Below are 21,426 nucleotides of genomic sequence, written 5' to 3'. Positions count from 1 at the left end.
GCGCGCTCGCCGCGAAGGGCGTTGACGCGCCTGCGCACCGAGGCCCTTCCTTCTCCCGCTCCGCCCACCGAGGAGCAACCGTCACCAGAAAGCAGCCACTTCCGCCGGCGCGTGCGCATTGGAAGATCGAGCGCGTGCGTAGCGCCGGTTCGTTCCCGGCTGGGGCTCCTGCGGCTCACGCTCCTCCTACCGCTCCCCACTCCCCCCAGCCCGCCGCGGCCCGGTACCAGCGTGTTATCCCCGCAAGGGAGCGGTCCGTGCCTTGTGCTCCCAGGACTGCCGTGGTGCGCTCTCGCGGCGCGTGGCAGTAGCCATGGCGATGGATCAAGTGAACGCGCTGTGCGAGCAGCTGGTGAAAGCGGTGACCGTCATGATGGACCCCAGCTCCACCCAGCGCTATCGGCTGGAAGCCCTCAAGGTAGCTGGGGTCTGGCGCCTGGGCCTGCCGGGAGAGTCTTCCCCAGCCCTGCTGTCCCGGCGCCGCCCACGCGGCCCTTAGACCTCCCTCCCCAACCCCGAGGGGCCTTCCTTGCCGCTCTCCGCGCCACTTTCCACTCCCGGCCGCCTCTGCTCGCCGCGCCTACCCCTTTCCCGGGACGCTCCGGTCCCTAGGTGCTTTTGGCGGTCTCATCTCACCACCACTTCCCACTGCCCTCTCCTCCCCCTTTCCCCACTTCTGTTCGCTGTTGACCGCACCACGACCCCCCTCCACAGCTGGCTGCAAGTCTTTTATTCCCCCAAGCCCCACATCCCCTCGCCTTCCCGTGGCGCACGTGTCCATCCCGTACCCAGCAGCAGCTACGTTCTTTATGGTCTTCCCTGCCCTAAACGTTTCCCCGCTAAGCCCCTCTCCTGACTTTCCCTAAACGAGCTCCAGCCCCCTTTTACTTACATTCATACAGCCTCTCCCTAACCTTGTGTGTGTCTTGGGTGTTTCAGGGCTAATTCTCACACACCCTCATCTTAGGTTTTTTAGTGTCTGATATTCTTAGGCAGTTTTGCGCAGAGGTGAACTTCCACCACTTACTTTGCATTTTAACAAGGGCACTTTGATTTCCTGAAAGTAGTTGTCTTGAGTCCCGATGCTCTGCTCCCAAGACTGACTGTTGTGTCGCTACAATATAAGCCACAATATCCCGGCATCAGTTTATGTGGGCTGTGAGAAATGAAATGGCCATTAGGAAAAACGACTTGTGCTGTGCATATTTTAAGTGATGTACAGTGAGCACCACTTGGAGGAAACTTTACATACATTCATGTGTGCCACAGGATTTGGAATCAAATAGTTGGGTTATATTTGCTTTTTACTATGAAATATTAAAAAGATACAAAAGTAGTGAGAATACTTCAGTGGTCTTAGGTGTATACCCATTGCCTAAACTCAGCTGTTACAGATTTTACCGTATTTACTTTATCGCTCCCCCCACCAAAAGTTTTTAAAGCAAATCCTAGAAATTGTTGTTTCACCCCTATATACTTCAGGAGTGTATCTCTAACATAATTTTTTACTCTTTTAGGTCAGATTTTTTTTTCAACATTGGTTGGACATTACATGGGAAATCTGGAACTGTGAACATGAAAGGAGTGTTTGTTTTTTACTCATATAATATTGATCTAGATTTTGTACTTAAAAATGTAGCTCAGGTTGGAGTTTGTTAAGAAGAAGTTTTTTTTAGTCCCGTCTCTCTTGGCTCCTAAGGGAAATGCTAACTTTTATTCTTTCAGTTTTGTGAGGAGTTTAAAGAAAAATGCCCTATCTGTGTCCCCTGTGGCTTGAGGTTGGCTGAGAAAACACAAATTGCCATCGTCAGACATTTTGGCCTTCAGATCCTGGAACACGTTGTCAAGTAAGGAGCTTTTGGATGTTACCAGTGAAGTCTGTGAGAGAGCAAATCTCTATTTCTTATGTAACTCATAGAGATACTCTCTAGGTGAGTAGAAAAGAGCAATCCCCAAGAAGAAAGGATTGATTCCCAAGAGGTCATCACAGCCTTATGGGAGTTCTCATTCAGGACTTAACCTTTCTCTTCTTCAGTGTCTTTATCCATATAAAAAGTATGTGGTACATACTAAGCATTCTGCAAATACTAGCACGTAGTCATTCAGCCAGCAATTATTGAGCTCCTGTTGTATGTCAGCAGACCTCAAAGTCTTTAGAATAGACCTTTTGAGCCACACTGTTGCTCAGGCCCGCTCCTATCTCTTTGGAGTGTATTTTCGCTTCTAATAAACTGCACTTTCACCACTGTTAAAAAAGTCTTTAGAATAATGCAATGTGTAGGTAAACAAATCTCTGATTAGGCACTGTGCCTTTAATTTTTTTTTTTTTTAATTTGAGTGTATCCAAAGCAGGATTATATGAGAATAGCTGAAAACTCTTCCTAAATTGAGTCTGCTACACACGCTGCCTATCAGAAGAATCAGTTTTTAAGATTTAGCCAGTTTTTCTGGAATTGTGCTGTTACCTTGTAAACCATCACAGAAAGGGCATTCATAGTATCTGAAAAGCAACTACAGTGTTGCAGTCATCCCAGATGTGTATCTGCTTTTGGTCTGTCAGGGAAATCAAGAGGGAAGCTGATCTGTGCACAAATCCTGTGTGGATTTCAATGAATGGACCACTGCCTATATAAAACTCTTTCCCAAGAATTCTTCTGTTAGCATTTTGGTTAAACATGGACTGTTTTTATCTGTTCTTGGAAGGGTATAAAATCAAAGTATAATTTCTTAATAAAATCACCAACATAATCTAACAACAGGAATCTAATCTAGTCTCTTATGAAGAGAAGACTTCTAATGTGGTTCTGTCGACTGTGCTTTTGGTGGCCAGGTTTCGGTGGAACAGCATGTCTCGATTGGAGAAGGTCTATCTGAAGAACAGTGTCATGGAACTGATTGAAAATGTAAGGAATGATTGGTTGGAAGACTTGTGTTTCCAAAGTAGTTTAGACAAAGTATGACTTCTTTAATGTAGCATTTGTGTAAAAACTTCACTGGTTCTACATACATGAAACAGCATACTTTGTATGATAGTAAATGTTTCCTTCAAGGTAAAAAGAACGACCATCACAAGAAATCATAGTTATCACATTTCTCTTACTTGGTTTAATTAATCCCTTATTGTTGACTTCTGTTTTGAAAATTATGTAGAGACGGGGCAGAGGAGGTAAGACATTTTCGGCAAATGAGTAAGACTCTTAGATCTAAATTAGATTGCACTTTGCTGCTTGTTTCCTTTTATTCCAAACTTACTTATTCCAAATGCACTGTATGATGAACAATAAAAAATAATGCAGAATGCATTTGTTTCAGGAGTTAGAATATGACTTTAAATATGTTTAAAATCCACAACCTTTTTTTTGTCTTTTTTACAATGGGCATGAAAAGTGGAATTGCTACCGCTTTTTGTTTCCAAAGTCTGGTGCCTTTAATAGAAAAAAATTTTTCCTTCAAAATTATTAATTAACTTAGCTAGCTAGGATTTGTATTTTGCTAGTTCTACGGAAACTTGATAGAAGTCATAATTCATTACTCTTGATATCAAACTAAGGAGAGTCCCAGTAATAGTCTTTCTGTGTTTTCTAATACCGTGTTTCCCTGCAAGTAAGACCTAGCCAGACAATGAGCTCTAACATGTCTTTTGGAGCAAAAATTAATATAAGACTTGGTCTTATATTAAATAAGACCTGGTATTATATCATATCATATCATATGTCATATCAGATCCTATCATATCATACCTGGTCTTATATTATAGTAAAATAAGACCAGGTGTTATATTAATTTTTGCTCCAAAAGACAAATTAGAGCTGGTTGTCTGGGTAGGTCTTATTTTCGGGGAAACATGGTACTAGAACTATTGGTAAAATAGTCCAGTGCTCCTCCTGACTCTCCCATTTTATCAGCCCCTCAGTGTACTTCTTATTTCTGTATTCTTCCACGCTGGCCTCCTTAATGAAACAGTCGATATGAGAGTCTGCTCAGTTTCCAAAGGAGAACAATGATGTCTTCCTTGCTCTGTGTAACAGCCATTTTATTAGCTGGCACAACCCTCCCTTTAAGTGGGAAGAATGATTAGTGAGAATGCAGGACAAGTGAGTCAGACGTGGAGAACCAGTTTGTTTATTCTGTTTACTTTAAAAGCAGGCCTGCTGATGAGTTTTTACACTTTTGTAGCCCCGATTTTTCCTTGCAGTCAGTCTTGTAGACTTCTTACTATCTTTTTTCCTTGCAGTCAGTCTTGTAGACTTCTTACTATCTCTCATTCTTTTTCAGGGAACACTGAACATTCTGGAAGAGGAGAACCATATTAAAGATGTTCTATCTCGAATTGTAGTAGAAATGATCAAGCGGGAGTGGCCGCAGCACTGGCCTGACATGCTCATGGAATTGGACGTTCTTTCCAAACAAGGGGTATGAAATACAGCTGTACCGGGTCAGTTTACGTTTTGGGGGACGGGGCGGGGACTGGGGCTCTTCACGGGTTTCTTTGTTTGTTTTGTCAACAAAAAAAGAGCCTTTGGCTATACATATGATGAAAAAGATGTTTTATTGTAACTAGCTTATTTCTGTTGATACAGGAAACACAGACAGAATTAGTGATGTTCATCCTTCTGCGACTGGCAGAGGATGTAGTGACCTTTCATACACTGCCCTTTCAAAGAAGAAGGGATATCCAGCAAACGTTAACCCAGAACATGGAAAGAATCTTCAGTTTTTTACTTAACACACTTCAAGAAAATGTAAACAAGTACCGGCAAGTGGTAAGGAATACCCCACCTTCCCAAAGTCCTGTTTTGTAATCCAAGTGTTGTTTTGTTTGTTGAAAGTTCAGATGAACCGTCAGCAAGGAATTAGGGTATCTAGTTAGCAAAAGAAAAGGCCATTTTATAAGCAAAAAAGAAATAGATGATAGGAAAAACAATGGATTTTTTTAAGAAACTCAGTTCAATGAGTTTCCATGTCTACTAGCAAAAAGAATTCCTTTTATAGTAAGAAAATTCTTTAAGTAGTATAAAAATGAAGGTTAATTCTTAATATTTGAAAGCCCAGATTTCTGATAGGTCAGGGTTGTATCCCTGTTAGATTTTGATGTCCCATTTAGTCCTGGTCCCATTTGTAGTATAAACGGTGCCAAGTTTTGTTAATCTTGACTACATGATTCCTGGTATTTTGCTTTTCCTGATGAGGTAATTCTTCTTCAAAAAAGGGCAAGGCAGATTCTCTTTCCAACTATTGTCATTTTTATCAGAGAACTTTCAGAAGAAGGCAGTGTGGAACTTAATCTAGTACAGTGGTCCTCAGCAGGGAGTGATTTTGCCCCCTAGGTTGTCACAAGAAGGGATGCTGCAGGCATCTAATGGGTGGAGGCGAGGGGTGCTGCTAAACATTCTATATGCGCAGAACAGTCCCTGCAGTGAAGTTATCCAACCCAAAAGGTCAAAAGTACTGAGGTTGAAAAACCTTGATCTAGAAATCTTAGCTGCTTATTTCACAAAATAGGATTAATTAAAATTAGTTATTTTTTATGCCCATGGCAGCTTCATTAGTTCTATTTTCAGAGACGCACTAGAGACAAACACAAACAGAAGAAGCTACTGTGAGCTGTTAGGGTGGGGAGGAACTCACAGTGAGTACCTAGTATGTATCATATACTTGTTTGCACTTTATATGTTATTTAATCCTCAAAACAACCATAAGAGTTAGAAAGTATTATCTCCATTTTACAAATGAGGAAAACAAGGCTTAGAGAGTAATTAAAGATTCCCTAATAAACGGTTGTGATGGAATTCAAGCCCCCTTTTTTTTTTTTTTACTAGAATGACTCTTTCCCACAAAATATCTCCCCAAGCTTTTTCTTTTTTCTTTTAGCTTTTTCAAAAGAAAATATTTGCATTTAACAACCTGTGTGTATTGAGGATGAAGGTTATTCTTTTCATTTTCCTGTAGGAGATTTAATCCCTAAGAGAAGGAGGACAGATTATGAATACTTAGTTGCCCTAGAAACCTAGCCAACATGTCAGAACAGGGCTGATTGGTGATGGTCTGACACAAGTTAGAAACGTCCACTGTGGTGTTTTTATTCAGCCTCTGTTTTAGTTTTCTCCATGTGTTAAACCAGGCCTCCACTTCTGCCCAGGCCCAGAGCACACCAAGAGCCATTTCTTGAACCTTGAGCTTCTCAGTTTGCTCATAGTTGCTTCTCTGCTTCCCATCCCTTTAACTTCCCAGTTGGGAAGTAGTTTGAATGGTAAACAATGACGGGATGAGTAGGCTTACTCTCCCGGTCCCGTGACCTGGCTCCTGCACTGGTCCTCGGGGCAGAGAGGATCCGAACAGGAAAGAAGGATTTATGGGAGTGGAGAGTAAAGGCTGGGTTTGACTGTTGTCCCTTGGATCCCTGTTCCTTCTTGGGCAGCATCATTAGATGCCGAGGAGAGGGTTCTCCTCATCTCTGCCCCGTTAACACCTCTACTTGATCATTGAGGATGAAGGCTTAATACTTGTCCTTTATGAAAAAAGTATCTTTTGGAAGTTGAGAAAAGGAATTGTGAAACACGTCTTTTATGATCCTAAGGGTAGTAAGTTTTCAGGGACTTCAGAAGTTGTTATTCCTGCTTGTATTATTTTTCCTTTGACAGTCTTCAGGAGTTACTCTTAATTTTAATTTCAAATTCCTCAGGGAAATATTAATTTTATACACTTGTAAATTATAAGCATTATATAACATTTTTATGGAATTTGAAATATAAGGGTAAAAATCAGTCATATTGTACATTTACTGAACATTTTGTTCTGTTTCACATCTAATATTTTTGTGTACGTTTTTCCTGTATTTCCATCCATACATGGTCATAAATTATATTGATTTAATTTTGTTTCTTGATTTTTTCCATTAACGTTGCATCATTTCAATATACCTTTGCCAGTTATAATTTGCCTTTATTTTAATTTGGAAAAAATGCTAATGCTTTGTTGTTTTCCCACCCCGCCCCCCCTTCTTGTGCCTCTTCCTGCCCCCCTCCCCGTGGTTCAAGCCATTGTTTCTCAGTCTAGTTGTGTAGGACACACAGCTCCCTGGCCTATGCTGGTGTTATGAGCTTTGCGCTCCCCCGGCTGAAGCAGTGGGTCACCAGCTCACAGCTGCGGTAGAGGGCGCAGCTCACTGGCCCATGTGGGAATCGAACCGACGACCTTGGCGTTAGGAGCACTGTGCTCCAACCACCTGAGCCACTGGGCTGGTGCTAATACTTTGTTTTAATTTGTATTTGTTTCATCACTAGCAATGTTGAGACTTATTCATTGTTCACCTGTTAGTTGTATGTCTTTGTAAATTGTGTGCTTTGCAACTGCCTTTGTGGATCTTAAAGTTCTGATAAATTTGTGTAAGCTCTTTAAATATTAACTTTTTGTCTTTATTGCTAAAACTAAAATAATCTGTCTTTCTTAGAGGGAATATCAGTTGTGTGTTTTTAGTAAAGTATTTTTTCTAAGATTGAAAGTTGAGTCTGTATTGGAGAATCTTTATTCGAGGATCTTGATTATGGGGATGGAAAGTTATTATATAGCCTTTTGCTCATTAAAAACACTGGATCCTTATACTTCTTTTCTTTCAGAAGACAGATAATTCTCAGGAGTCAAAGGTAAGAGCTCTTTGTGGAATTGGAAGCAGACTTCTTTGAGGCTTTCAGGTACAGGATGCATACACCTAGTGAAGGGTGACCTCAGCCTTGGTTTACTTCATCACTGAGCTAAGGTGGAAGGGAGTTAAAATTACAATAGTTGATATTTCTTGAAGGAAACATAATGGACACACATGGCAATATGGTCTTATTAATGTGTGCTGAGAATGCTGTTGTGGAGCTGTGATTGTGTAAGAAAACCTTTGAGTTGCTTATTAATGCCTGTTACATGAATACATTTTTTAAAAAATCACTTTCTTTTTAGAATTAGAAACTAGAAGGAGCTCAGGGATAGCCACCACTTCCTTGTCTGTTAGTGAGGACTCCGTGGTAAAAGGGATTTCTCCTCGTGCAGGCTCAAGCCAACTGTCGAGTAGGCGTCGCAGCGCTGAGCACGCTCGCAGGCTACATTGACTGGGTGTCCATGAGTCACATTACTGCTGAGAGCTGTAAGCTCCTGGAGGTGCTCTGCCTGCTTCTCAATGAGCAGGAACTTCAGCTGGGAGCAGCCGAATGTCTTCTCATTGCTGTCAGCAGAAAAGTAAGTTACCACTTCAAACTGACTTACAACTCAGAGTCTCTGAGGAGTGTGTGTGTGTGTGTGTGTAATTGTATGTTGTGACAGAAAGACAGTTAAAGGTTTGGATTGGTTTTTGTTTTTTTTTTTTTTACTTGACGTCAGCTAACTCCCTGCCTCCAAAGCCTTTGGACAACAGTTTGCCAGTATTCTAGGAATTCATTGGCAGACTATATAGAAATTTGTTGGGCTACTTGCTTCTTGAAATAGCTATGAATCCTGGCATTTCACACTTAAGAGATAAAAGTAGTATTAAGGTTTAAAACTCAGTGTTATGTCTAAGAATCTTAGATGGTGGCTCCACTGGCTTTATTACCTGTGTTGGCTAACAAACGGGACCGTGCCTCTCTTCTCCGTAGGAATGCTATTTGCCAATGTAATTTACTTCACTTTCAGGTCAGCATTAGGGCCCAACACATTTTCAAATAGAAGTTTTATCCAGATTAGGTTTTAAAGAGCTGCTTTTTCCAGTGTTCAGACAGTCCGGGGCTATGTGAGAAACTATGAAGTCAGTGTCTTTGATTATATAGGGATGGAAGATGTTAGGACTTGGAGGCTTTTAATAACATAGCTTATATTACCTGTGTTTCCCTGAAATTGGGTCTAGGGCAAGTTGGAAGACCGGAAACCCCTAATGGTCTTATTTGGAGATGTTGCCATGCATTACATACTCTCTGCCGCACAGTGAGTATCTGCTTTTCTGTGTTCTCTCATTTCTTTGTTATTTTTATATCATACTTGAATATATCTGAAGTTGGTATCTGAATGCTAGCAGTCAGTTGATAGTGTTTTTAATAAGAAAATCAGGCAATCTTAAAGGGATTATTTAACCTTTTTGAAGACCTTAATGCTGGAAATAAGTTGTGGCTGTTGACTCAGCACCATTCACATTCACAATTTTCTCCATTCTCTCCAGACAACTCATCTCCATGATTCTCTTTGTCTGCGTCTAATGATCCCTAAGCCTCCTACTAGCCTTGGTGACTAGGCTTGAGGGTTCTCTGATCTGGACCAGAGTCTGTCCCAGGGCCTGCCTTGACTCAAACACTCCTCCCTGATCTCCTTGTCAAATAATCAACGCCTGAAGTGCTGAGGCTCTTGGAAGCAGCAGGAACAATGTGTTCAATGAGAAATGTGTGCATATTCTACGTCCTAAACACATTCTGTGTCCTAAAAGAATCGCTTCCGCATGTTTTCTTTTAATCGCTCTGGAAAATATTAAAAGTATTTCCTGATTTGTGTTTCTTACCAGGGAGTCAGATAGAATCGTATATTACAAATAGTTGAACACTCTTGCAACACTCTTTTCAATACTCTTCATTTATTGTTTGTCCCAAGGACAAGTTGAAAAAAATGTGAGACACATGTATTACTTAGATTCTCTTACTGTCTATTCTAATACAGCTTTTATGATGGCTTTCTTTCCTATGGAGACAACAGCTGTTTTTAAGGGGTCATGTTAGTTGAATGACGTGTCTTTTGGGTGGCCACTGTAGTTACTGTCTCCAAGAACCATTAATTCCATAGAGACCATGACATTCACACTGATGTGTCTGTCCCATCTCCGTTTGTGCTGCTAACACTGGTTAGCAAAGCTATGATTCGGACCCAGGCAATCGGACTCCAGAGGCTGCACTGGAAACCGTAATGCCATACTGCCCTTCAACATCACGAGAGCTTATGTCTTGCTTACGTCAAGGCCCAAGCTTTTTATATTATATTCTGTTGCCTCCAGAACACAGTTAATATGGCTGCTGTCCACACTAGTCATTATTAATTCTTGTTACTGTGAATAGTTTTACGTCATTTCAGGTTTTGCCACTAAATAAGTTTTATTTATATATATACGTATATATATATATATATATATATATATACGTATATATATATATATATATATATATTTTTTTTTTAAAGAGCTATTTGGATTCTAAGATAGGAGGTAAAGAATTACAGATCCGAACTAAACGACTTGGAGAAATGAGACACAAAGTTATGCTTTTATTACAGTCTTTTGTTTTTTATTAGTTTCAGGTGTACAAAACAGCATAATGATTTGACTACACCCCTCACAAGTGATAATCCCAACTAGTCTACTACCCGTCTAACACCCTACATAGCTATTATAATACCATTGGCTGTATTCCCTACATATATTTTTAAAATTATAGTTGACATTTAATATTATGTTAGATTCAGGTATACAGTGCAGTGGTTAGGCATTTATATAATTTAAGAAGTTATCTCCCTGGTAAGTCTAGTACCCATCTGACACCATGTGTAATTTTTACAACATTAGTGACTATATTCCCCTTACTCTATTTCATATCCCCATGACCATTTGTGAGTACCAATTTGTATTTCCTAATCCCTTTACCTCTCATCCATCCCCCCAACCCTATTACAATCTTTTTGTAAGACTGTTTTCTTAGAGCAATTTCAGTTTCACAGGAAAATTCAGAGGAAGATACAGAAATTTCTCGTACACCCCCTGCCCCCAACACATGCACAGCCTCTCCCATTATTAACATCCCTGACCAGAGTGATACATTTGTTACAATTGATGAGTCTACATTGTCACATCAAATTGTTTAAACTCCATAGTTTACCTTAGGGTTAATTCTTGGTGTTATACATTCTATGGGTTATTAGTACTGACTAATATCCCATTGTCTGGATGGACCAGTTTATTTGTCCATTCACCTACCAGAGCACATCTTGGTTCCTTCCAGGTTTGGGGAATCATGAATAAAGCTGCTATAAACTTCCAGGTCTAACATGCTATAAACATGCAGGGTTTCGTGTGAACACACGTTTTCAATTTGTTTGGGTAGATACCAAGGAGGGCAATTGCTGGGTTATATGATAAGAGTATCCCTAGTTTTGTAAGAGATAGTCCTACTGCCTTCCAAGGTGCTGCATCATTTCCCATTCCCACCAGCAATGAATGAGAGTTCCTGTTGCTCCACAGCCTTGACAGCATTTGATGTTGTCAGTGTTGGATTTTGACCATCCTACGTTTTAATTCCTCTAATGACATATGATGCAGAGCATCTTTTCATATGTTTATTTGCCATCTGTGTATCTGAGGAGATGCCTTTTCAGGTCTTCGGCTCATTTTTTAATCAGGTTATTTTCTTATGCTTGAGGTTTAACATTTCTTTGTATATTTTGGATAAACAGTCCTTTATCATATGTGTCTTTTGCAAATATTTTCTCCCAGTCTGTGGCTTGTTTTTCCATTCTCTTGATGATAGTCCTTTTTCATTTTGTCTTGGTATAAAAAATTGTTACACAATGCTCCCCTAGGAATCTCTAAGTCCTCTCTTTGTATCGACCAGTGTCTTTGTGCAGCTTGTTATGTATACGCATTGTTTTATGGAGTCATGCTCAGAGCTTACATAATTATCCCCAAATACCTAAGGACCATATAATGCCCCAAATTAGCATGTCTTTTGAGGGATGAGATTGCATTGAACACTATTCCTCATCGATCTTTCAGTGTTTGGAGGTTTTTTTGGTTGGAGGTTTGTTTTGTTTTGTTTTGTTTTTTAACTTTAATAATCAACTGAAATGTGAATGTTGAAGCACAGACCACATACAGTTCTATTTGATGGGAATCCCTTTGGTTCTCTTTATGTGCAACTAATCACACTATTTTCTCATCTACAGGACTGCTGATGGAGGAGGCTTGGTAGAAAAACACTATGTCTTCTTGAAGAGGCTCTGTCAAGTGTTGTGTGCTCTGGGCAATCAGCTTTGTGCATTGCTGGTGAGTACTTACTTTCTCGAGAGTTTCAGGCCATTTGAAGAGAGCATTTAGAAAGTTATATTTGTGTAAGGACTGACACATGTCATTGATTTTAGCCTCGTGGAGCATTATTCTACAGATGATTTCATGTGGTTCTATAGATTAAATTCTTTTAACAGGGTTTGAGTGATATAAATTTCTTTTAACAAGTCAGTTATTAATATCAACAGTTATTAATAACATCCATATGTTACTCCATAAAATCAACATCGCTATTCTTGTGAATTTTGGTACTTGTAAAACATCAGTCTGCTGAGTGCATGCATTATCCTGTAAAGTCCTATTAGATCATGAAACATGGATTTGAGTAAAGAACCCTTTTCCTAAATCTAAAACAGGGGTGTCCAAACTGCGGCCCGTGGGCCAACTGCGGCCCTCAATCCATTTTTAATTGGCCCGCAACAAATTCCAAAAATATATTTAGTTTACTTAAATAAACCAGGTGAGGCAATACGTACTTCACCTCGAGTGAGCGGCCCGGCTGTTTGTGTATTTTACCGCATATGGCCTTTGGTGAAAACCGTTGAAAAACGTTTGGACACTCCTGATCTAAAGGATCTATTATTGGATCATAAAAGAAAACTTTAGTCTGATTTACATAGCAGTACCTGTCTTTAGGGAAATACTTAATACTCAGTCTTACAAGTTGTAAGGTAGGATATTGGTACAGAGATTTGTGTTTGATGTTATGCCTCTTTGTGGTGGCTTGAATGATCAGAGAGGATCGAGCTTCAGACATAAGACATATACCATTGAGTGGTTGGTTATTTAATGAGTTGGGTCACAGAGATGTGAATAGACCAGAGCTAAAGAAACTATACGGATTTTTTCTTTCTGTGATTTCTGAAATGAATACTCTTTTATTTTACTATATTACCATAGAGTGGATTTTAATGATGATAATTAAGGAGGTAAAGTGGCTTTCCTATTTTTTTAACCCCACTCTGTGGTCTTCCTTAGCCCACAAGGAACTATAAAGTCCTTTCAAAACTGAAACTTTTGAGGGCTTAAGTTATCTGTATTTGTTACTTCACTCTTCCTCCCTTCCCAATCAGCATCATTAATGGAATGGACTTTTTGTCTTACAGGGTGTGGATTCTAACGTAGAAACACCAGCAAACTTTGGAAAATACCTGGAATCTTTTCTTGCTTTCACAACACATCCAAGTCAGGTAAACTTTTTGTGGGTAACTTCTCAAAATTTTAGTTAGGTAAGTCAAAGTCAAGCGCTATGGCTTGAAGTAATCAGTAGCTCATATATAAAATGGGACTCTTTAGGCCCTAGAAAATAACTATAGTATCATTTCATTAAGAGAATTGCCGAATCTTCCTAAACCAGCACGCACCATCAAGGTCAGCAGCTTTTCGCCTCAGGTAGTATCATTCTGATAATACTGAATCAGATGTGAAGTGTGTCGCAGGTGATATACTACTAAAGATATTTTCAATACAAAAGTCTGATTGATGTGTTATAAAATTAATTTCATCCAATTCAAGATTTTTTTAAAATACCACCCTGAGATTCCTATGACCTTTCTTGCGTAAAAGAGAAAGTGGTAGAGTTTAGCTCACACTGCAGCAATGGCACCCGACCCACAGTATCTTATTAACGTGGTTCATAATGAGCAGTCATTACTGATGGACTGCACTGTGGACAGTTTAAAGTAATATAGAGATTTATTTCCATGAAAAAATATAGTTGATAATTGCTGGGCTAAGTAATAATCTTGGTTATATAAAATCCAAATCCTTAAGCAGGTTCTTCTTTTCTTTGTTTTCCCTTTAGTTTCTACGCTCTTCGACTCAGATGACTTGGGGAGCTCTCTTCCGGCATGAGATCCTGTCCCGTGACCCTTTGCTATTAGCAATAATACCGAAATATCTTCGTGCGTCTATGACTAACTTGGTCAAGGTATGCAGGGGGAAGCTAACCATGTAGAATGTGGATGAATACACATAACAAGACTCAGACTGGCGTCATGGTCAGCCCGGCTTCGGTTACTAAGATCCCTTCCTTGCGTGTGGTCTCTTACTCCTCGAGAAGAAAGCAGTCCGTGTCTACTCTTTCTTTCTATCTTGGAGCACTTACGTACCAAGTATTGGGTTAGATGCTGGGAAAAAGAAGGGATAGGACCAGAGCAGTGACCGTGACCATGCAGTGTGATCCTTGCTTTTCAGAGGTTAAAAGCAGAAAGGAGGGTGGAGTGAAGAGGATTCTGAGAGGAAGTGGTATCTGATTGTTTCTGAAGATCAAGTGAATGAAAAGGGAGGGACAGTGAAAGCAGAGTGCTCACTACGTCAGAGTTGCTTATGAATTCCCTGAGATCTGCTGAGGGCTCGTGCAGCTGACAGATGCTTACTCTTGATTTGTAAAATCACAGAATGGGACCCATTCAAGGGTCCCCTTATTTCTTCTAGGAATTCACTTAGCACATAGCACATGTGTTCTAATTGTCTGCCATAGTCTTCAGTACTTTTTGATAAAACATACAAAGTTCTGGGGCGGCCAGTTAGCTCAGTTGGTTAGAGCGCAATGTTCATAACACCAACATCGCCGGTTCGATCCCCACGTGGGCCAGTGTGAGCTGCACCCTCCACAACTGGATTGAAACAACTCCTTGACTTGGAGCTGATGGGTCCCGGAAAAACACACTTAAATAAATAAAAGTCTAGGGAAAAAAAGGAGAAAAAAAAAAAGGAAGTTCCATGCTTGTTTCCAGGGTCCGGCATTTAAGGAGACAGACAGTTCTCTATTCTTTTTTACTTATTGCATGCTGTATTGGCACTTTGTCTTGGGGCATTTTTATACTCAAAGACCCTTAACAAATTGCAGAATTTAATTTCCCCTGAGGAACCTGGAAGAGAGTATCAAATACAAGTGTCTCCTTTCTACCACTCTCAGGATTACTGGAACTGGGAGCAAACTGTGGACTTAGAGTAGACCAGATGCAGTTATTTATCATAAAATATCTCATGTAAACCCTTCACTCTTCTTAAACAAATTAAAAAATACGTGAGCTCCTAGAGTTTAAGACTCTTTTGGTAGGTCCATTTTCATCCCTTACCCCAACTATCTTTTCTTTCCAGATGGGCTTTCCCTCTAAAACAGACAGCCCTAGTTGTGAATATTCTCGATTTGATTTTGATAGCGACGAGGACTTCAATGCTTTCTTCAACTGTAAGTGATGTTGACCTAGAATTTCTCCCAGCAGCCTCAGAACGGCATCTAGTGTTGTGAGTCATGGTACATGACCCTTGGGGTTCTATATTAAAGAGCCCCAAATCTGGACAGCAGCCTGTTTAATCTCATTGCAGAGGGTGGTAGGATTGCACTCATTCCGAGCCTAGTATTCTTTCTTACACACACACACACACACACACACACACACACCTGTCTTTGGACATTGATATTTAGACGATAGTAACTATATGTAAGACACTCTTGAAATTTTTTTATATACTTAGGATTAAATACCATTTTACCTTGTGGATCTTCTGAGAAAGAAAGAAAAAACCCATATAACCTAATATTCTAATTCTGTTCTGGGTTTTCTGAAGCCTGATTTCCCCCCTCCCTTTTTTTTTTTTTTAACACCAGCTTTATTAAGATACATTCATTTACGATACAACTCTCACCCATTTATAGTATACATAAACTGTATACATAGTTAGCGTGTCCGGTGGCTTTTCATAGTTTCAGAGTTCTGCAACCATTATCTCAAATCAATTTTAGGACATTTTCATGATCCCAGGAAACCCTAAACCCATTAGCAGTCAGCTCCCAATCCCTTCCCAGCCTTGGGCAACCACTAATTCCCTTTGTGTTTCTATATTCTGAACATTACATATAAATGGAATTATACAATATGTGGTCTTTTGTAACTGCGTTCTTTCACTTAACATAATGTTTTTAATAGCAATGATATAGCATTTATCAGTACTTCATTTCTTTTTATTGCCAATTATATTGTATGGATATATACATTTTATTCATCTATTCATAAGTTGATGGATGTTTGAGTTGTTTCCACTTTTTGGCTATTTAGAATAATGCTGCTATAACGCTGGTGTACAAGTTTTTTAGTGTACTTATGTTTTTATTTCTCTTGGGTATATGCCTAGGAAGGGAATTACTGAGTCATAGGGTAATTCCATGTTTAATATTTTAAGGAACTGCCAGACTATTTCCACAGTAGCCGTAACATTTTATATCTGTACCAACCTGATCTCCTTTCAATTCCAACAGAAATGGGAGACCACTTTTAGTTTGCCACTTATAGGATCTAGCAGCTTCCAGAGATAATTTTTTTTTGTGTGAAAATTTCTGGATTTGTTAAACAAAGCTTTATTGAACATTTGTTACATTCAAAGCACACGTCTGCAAAACCGAATCTCTGAACATTTTCCCCTTGGGATGGATAAATGAATGAACATTAATAAAGTACCTATTATATACCAATTATTGGTTCATGTCTTTCTCTTGGCAGCCTCCCGGGCCCAACAAGGAGAGGTAATGAGGTTAGCATGTCGTTTGGATCCCAAGACTAGCTTCCAGATGGCTGGGGAATGGCTAAAGTATCAGCTGTCAACTTCCATTGATACTGGATCCATGAACTGTAAGTTTTTTTTATGTCTGAACATTAGTGAAATAATGTATCAAAACTGTACATAGGAAATAACTCTTCTGAGCCACACTTCAGAACAACATGCTAATCATGTTGAAAAATAGCTTTTAATGTACTGCCCAATTCCATCCTAGGGAGTGAGCCTTTTCATTTGTACACAGAGAAAGCAGATAACACTAAGTATTTCATCTGTTTTAATTAGGGCAAAACTACGTCCCCGTCAGCTTTGCCTGAATTTTTCTTTTTTAGCAAAATCAACTAGTTGTTTATTATTGACTTTATTACTTCACTTCCGGTACCATCTTAACAAATTAAATGTCTAGACCTAACGTTTTTAAGCTTTTCAAGCTTTTTAAAGCTTACATAGCACCACTCCTAAGCTCAGAAAGAATGTGTTGTGTGTCGGGCATAACGGGACTTCCCATATCACCCATCCTCCTCACAGCCTTTGGGGAATGCCACTTTACCTAAAATCAAAGTAGTCCCCCTCTACAAATGCATAAGCTAGGTCGTTTGTCTGTGCTCCATGTCTTCTGTCTGTCGTCTCACGGATGCTGTGGGTGACAGGACTAATAAAGCAGGAGAGAGTGTAAATCACTGCTTTGGAAAAGGTCCACATTAATGGTCAGTTACTAAGAACCTTTAGTTACTTGACGTTCATGGTATTTAATATTCAGCTAAATTCCATGATTTACAATTGACTCTGAAGGTCCTTGGTATCTAGTAACGCACATGTTTGCAGAGGCTCAAATATGTGGCACCAAGAAGCTAGGAAGTGGAAGCACTAATGGAAGCAGGAGAAGTAATTTGTAAATCCTTTTGCCTGTGGCTCGCTGTTTGAGAGATGTGGTCTGATGATACTTGTAAACTTGGAGGGTGGCACAGTTCTCGAAACAGCCCTTGCAATTGTCCTGAGGCTACTGGACTTTGTATCTTACAGCAATTCCTTGTTGGAAGGATTATTTACGGTTTCAAATATCTTAATTATTTAGATTCCCATGGACACATTATATAGAAGGAGGAAAGGAGAGATTAATTAATATTTATGAATTGCCTCTAATTGGCCAGACACTTGTTTTTGATGCTTGCCTGTATATTTTCATGCAATACTCAAAATGGTTTTTATAGACAAGGCTCACAGAGGTGAATTAAAGCAGCTCATTGTAAGAGGTGGAGGCAGGATAGGGACTTCTTTCTCCTTTTTGTTCCTTTTCTTTTTCCAGTCTGAGAGGGCCAAGTGGGCTCTAAGGCCCCATTATCTGTGTCTTCTGTGTTCCTACAATGTTGGGGTGGGTGGGTGAGTGTGTGTGTTTTAAAACACTGTTTTCCTACAGCTGCAACTGGAGAAAGCGGCCTCTGCTCCATCTTCTCACCTTCCTTTGTGCAGTGGGAAGCCATGACTGTTTTTTTGGAAAGTGTGATCAACCAGATGTTTCGAACACTAGACAAAGAAGTAAGTAACTGTTTCCCATGCTGATTGTGTAATGATTTTGATTTTTCAAAAACTGGCAGAGGGATAGGAAAATCTGTGGATGTGCATCTTGCAGAAGAGGAAACTGAGATTTTAGAGAGGTTAAATAACATACTTAAGTTCACATGGTTAGTAAATAGCAGAGCAAACTCTAAGCCCTACAATGCTTAGTGTTCATTTGAAGGGGATGATAAGATGAGCCTACTAGCCCAGTGAACCACAGGTAGGAGAACAATTGCAGGGAGGACAGTGATAGAAACCTTGAATTGGAAAAACTTGAGATATTTGCCATTAAGCATCTTTTTCTGTTGATGCCAGACAGACCAGAATATTCATGCTGGGTGACGAGTGTCTCTCTTTCCTGAGTAACTGACTGAATAGGTCTTGTTTTCCTATACTTCCTGTTACCTATCCCCCTTCTCTTACAACATTATCTTAGATGAAGCTGTAATGAATGAGGTGATAGCATATACCGTATTAACTACGCAAATTAGATGTAAATGGTTGGATCACTCAGTTTGGGGTAATTACATTTTAGTTATTCTAGATTAGTTGTAGTAGAAAGAATCTAAGTCCCTTCAAGATAAGTGGAATATAGTGCTTTTTCTTACAAGTGGCATATTAACAAATTAGATCTTAGCATCATTATTTCCTCTGTTTTGATACTGATTCACTTCAGTGTGAAATGATGGCATTCTGAGTTTGTTCCAAAATCTAGGTGGGAAACCCTGCTTGGATCCTGTATTTTTCACTGTGTTAGTCTTTTTTCGAGTTGGGATGGGACTTACGGGACTTACGTTTTAGTAAGTGGGACAAATCAAGAAAGCCCTTTATTAACTCAAGGGAAATGGCCCTGCTGTTTCCTGGCATTTTTTTTAAGTTAGACACCTTAAAATGGATCCAGATATGTGGATATGATCCTTCTCGAAGGCAGGAGAAAGAAATGTTCAGGGTTTGTCAAGTACTTGTCTCTAAGGTATATGAAAGGACTGGCAGTGTTGGGGGTGCGGGAGTTGGTTGTGTGCTGGATTTTACAGTTAAGTCCTTGAATGTGATGGGAGTTGGTCAAAAAGTACAAAAAAAAAGTTTGGAATGTTGGTTGTGTGCTGGATTTTACAGTTAAGTCCTTGAATGTGATGGTAGTTGGTCAAAAAGTACAAAAAAAAAGTTTGGAATGTACGAGTATATACAAGAAAGATGTGGGCTATGACAAAGCATAGGTGACAGTTAGAAATGTGGCAGGATTTATGAATCCAATGGTGGGGAGAAAATCAAATAGAACTAGATTCTTTTTCCTTAGGAGAATCCTAGATGGTATTATTTAGGCTTCTTAATGACTTAAAGTAAACCTGACTCTAAAACCTTTTTCTTCACCAAAATGAAATGGGTCAGAATAAGCATTCCTAACCAAGAGAGATGAGTGTTTAGATATCTGATTAAATTATTCACCTGCTTGTTAATGAAGCTGTAACATATTATAAATCCCAAGAGTGAGCAAGTGACAGATCTCAGCCTCCTACATTCCCACTTGCTGCTATCAATTTCTGACTCGGCAGAGCATTAACTAGGCCAGTGGTTTTGCAAACTGCTCGGTTTCTGCCCAACTCTTACCCTGGGTCAGTCAGAACAGATCAGCTCTTATCATGTGAAAGAATTTGACCAAGAGCTTCTTTGGCTAAAAAGATTGAAAAGGGAGTGGCTGGTTAGCTCAGTTGGTTAGAGCCCGTTGCTACTAACACCAAGGTTGCCGGTTCGCTCCCTGCATGGGCCACTTTGAGCTGCACCCTCTTTAAAAAAAAAAAAATGGGAAGGAAAAAGATTGAAAAGCTACTCATCTCGTCCGTATTGGAATTAGCTGAACTTGTATTCCCTGTAGTATGTATACAAGAATATTAGGTAGAGCCTTACTTTTGCAATAGATTAATGTAGAAAATAGCTTTGGAGAGAAAAAAAAAATCACATTTTGAAGATGATGACTGATTTGTCTCAGATTGTAAAATATAAAGATACAGTATTTTAAAGCATTGTGGAACTGGCATTAGACACAGTTCATTGGAGCAAAATAGCCCCAGTACAACTTGGAGCATAAATAAGCACCCCAAAAATATCGAGAATGATTGGATCATTTAATAAATAGCGTTAGGGAAAGGTTCCTAAGTTGAAAAACAATGAAAGTAATAATTAAAAAAATGAATGGCTTTAACTACATATGTTTTTTAACTTGTAAAATAAACTTTTAAAAGACAAACTTGGAACAATATTTGCAATAAGTATGGATGAGATTGATATCCTTACTGTAAAAAGCTCATCTCTCTTAAACATTGCTTTTAGAGTACAATTGACATCACAGCTTTGGAGAATAATTTGGCAATGTCTAGTTGAAGATACGTAGCCTTACAACCTAGCAACTCCACTCTTAAATCTGGCCTCTGAAGGAACTCCGCATGTGTACTGAGCCACCAATATTCATAGAATCCTTGTGTGTTAAGCCAATAAAAATACTTAATATCTAACAATAGCTTGTGTAGAATAGATTGTAATATATTCCATGGAGCAATGAAAATGAACTAGGGTTATTCTATGAAAAAGGATGATTCTCATAAACATAATGTGACCCAAAACAGCGAGCCACAAAGTAAGCATACAATACTGTATAATTACGAATATGGACATTCGTGGCAAAAGTACCCAGAATCTGTGGAATCTGTGACAGTATGAACACCAGATTCGGGATAATGGCCGCCTCGATGGCTGAAAAGGACGGCACGCGCACAGAGCCACCCACTGGTAACATCGTGCTTCTCAGCGTGGTCGTACAGAGGGTTATTAAAGTATTGCTTCTAGTGTTTTAAAGGCCGGGAATATTTCACAGTCACATTTTTGTATAAATTGATAAAAACACTAGAACCCAGTGGAGAAATAGATGAAAGATATGATCAGATAATATATAGAGGAGAAACTGAAGTGTTAATAAATATGAAAAAAAAAACCCTCAACCTAATAAATCGACGAAATGCAAATTTAAATAAACCTAATTGTTTTACTTACTAAATAAGTAAAAGTTTTAGGCAATAAACTCTGCTGAGAACATGGTAAGAAGGGGTACATTAATGGATACAGAATTAATTAATACCACCTGTAAAGAAGAAAAGCAACTTGACTTACATATGTATTCAGACCTTTTGGCCCAGTAATTCCAGCCATCTCCAAAAGTTTCTTATTCAAGTGGAACAACTGATAATGTAGCCAAAAATTTTTTT

The 21,426-nt window shown here is 39.4% G+C and overlaps 1 protein-coding gene across 1 annotated transcript in view; it reads left to right on the top strand.

The window, feature by feature from the left end:
* The first annotated feature begins 137 nt into the window (after positions 1 to 137).
* Positions 138 to 21,426, top strand: part of XPO5 (exportin 5) — a 43,501-nt gene continuing 22,212 nt past the window's right edge. The window contains exons 1-14 of the mRNA XM_033103152.1: positions 138 to 418; positions 1,726 to 1,847; positions 2,831 to 2,903; positions 4,276 to 4,413; positions 4,581 to 4,763; positions 7,617 to 7,643; positions 8,038 to 8,223; positions 8,867 to 8,943; positions 11,932 to 12,031; positions 13,159 to 13,242; positions 13,857 to 13,982; positions 15,158 to 15,248; positions 16,558 to 16,686; positions 18,030 to 18,148. Of these exons, the coding sequence (XP_032959043.1) occupies positions 314 to 418; positions 1,726 to 1,847; positions 2,831 to 2,903; positions 4,276 to 4,413; positions 4,581 to 4,763; positions 7,617 to 7,643; positions 8,038 to 8,223; positions 8,867 to 8,943; positions 11,932 to 12,031; positions 13,159 to 13,242; positions 13,857 to 13,982; positions 15,158 to 15,248; positions 16,558 to 16,686; positions 18,030 to 18,148 (1,560 nt within the window). The 5' untranslated portion in view covers positions 138 to 313. The remainder of the gene's footprint in view (positions 419 to 1,725; positions 1,848 to 2,830; positions 2,904 to 4,275; positions 4,414 to 4,580; positions 4,764 to 7,616; positions 7,644 to 8,037; positions 8,224 to 8,866; positions 8,944 to 11,931; positions 12,032 to 13,158; positions 13,243 to 13,856; positions 13,983 to 15,157; positions 15,249 to 16,557; positions 16,687 to 18,029; positions 18,149 to 21,426) is intronic.

The sequence above is a fragment of the Rhinolophus ferrumequinum genome, chromosome 3 (genome assembly GCF_004115265.2).
Source record: "Rhinolophus ferrumequinum isolate MPI-CBG mRhiFer1 chromosome 3, mRhiFer1_v1.p, whole genome shotgun sequence".
Lineage (NCBI taxonomy): Eukaryota > Metazoa > Chordata > Mammalia > Chiroptera > Rhinolophidae > Rhinolophus > Rhinolophus ferrumequinum.
This window is presented reverse-complemented; position numbering and strand designations above follow the sequence as displayed.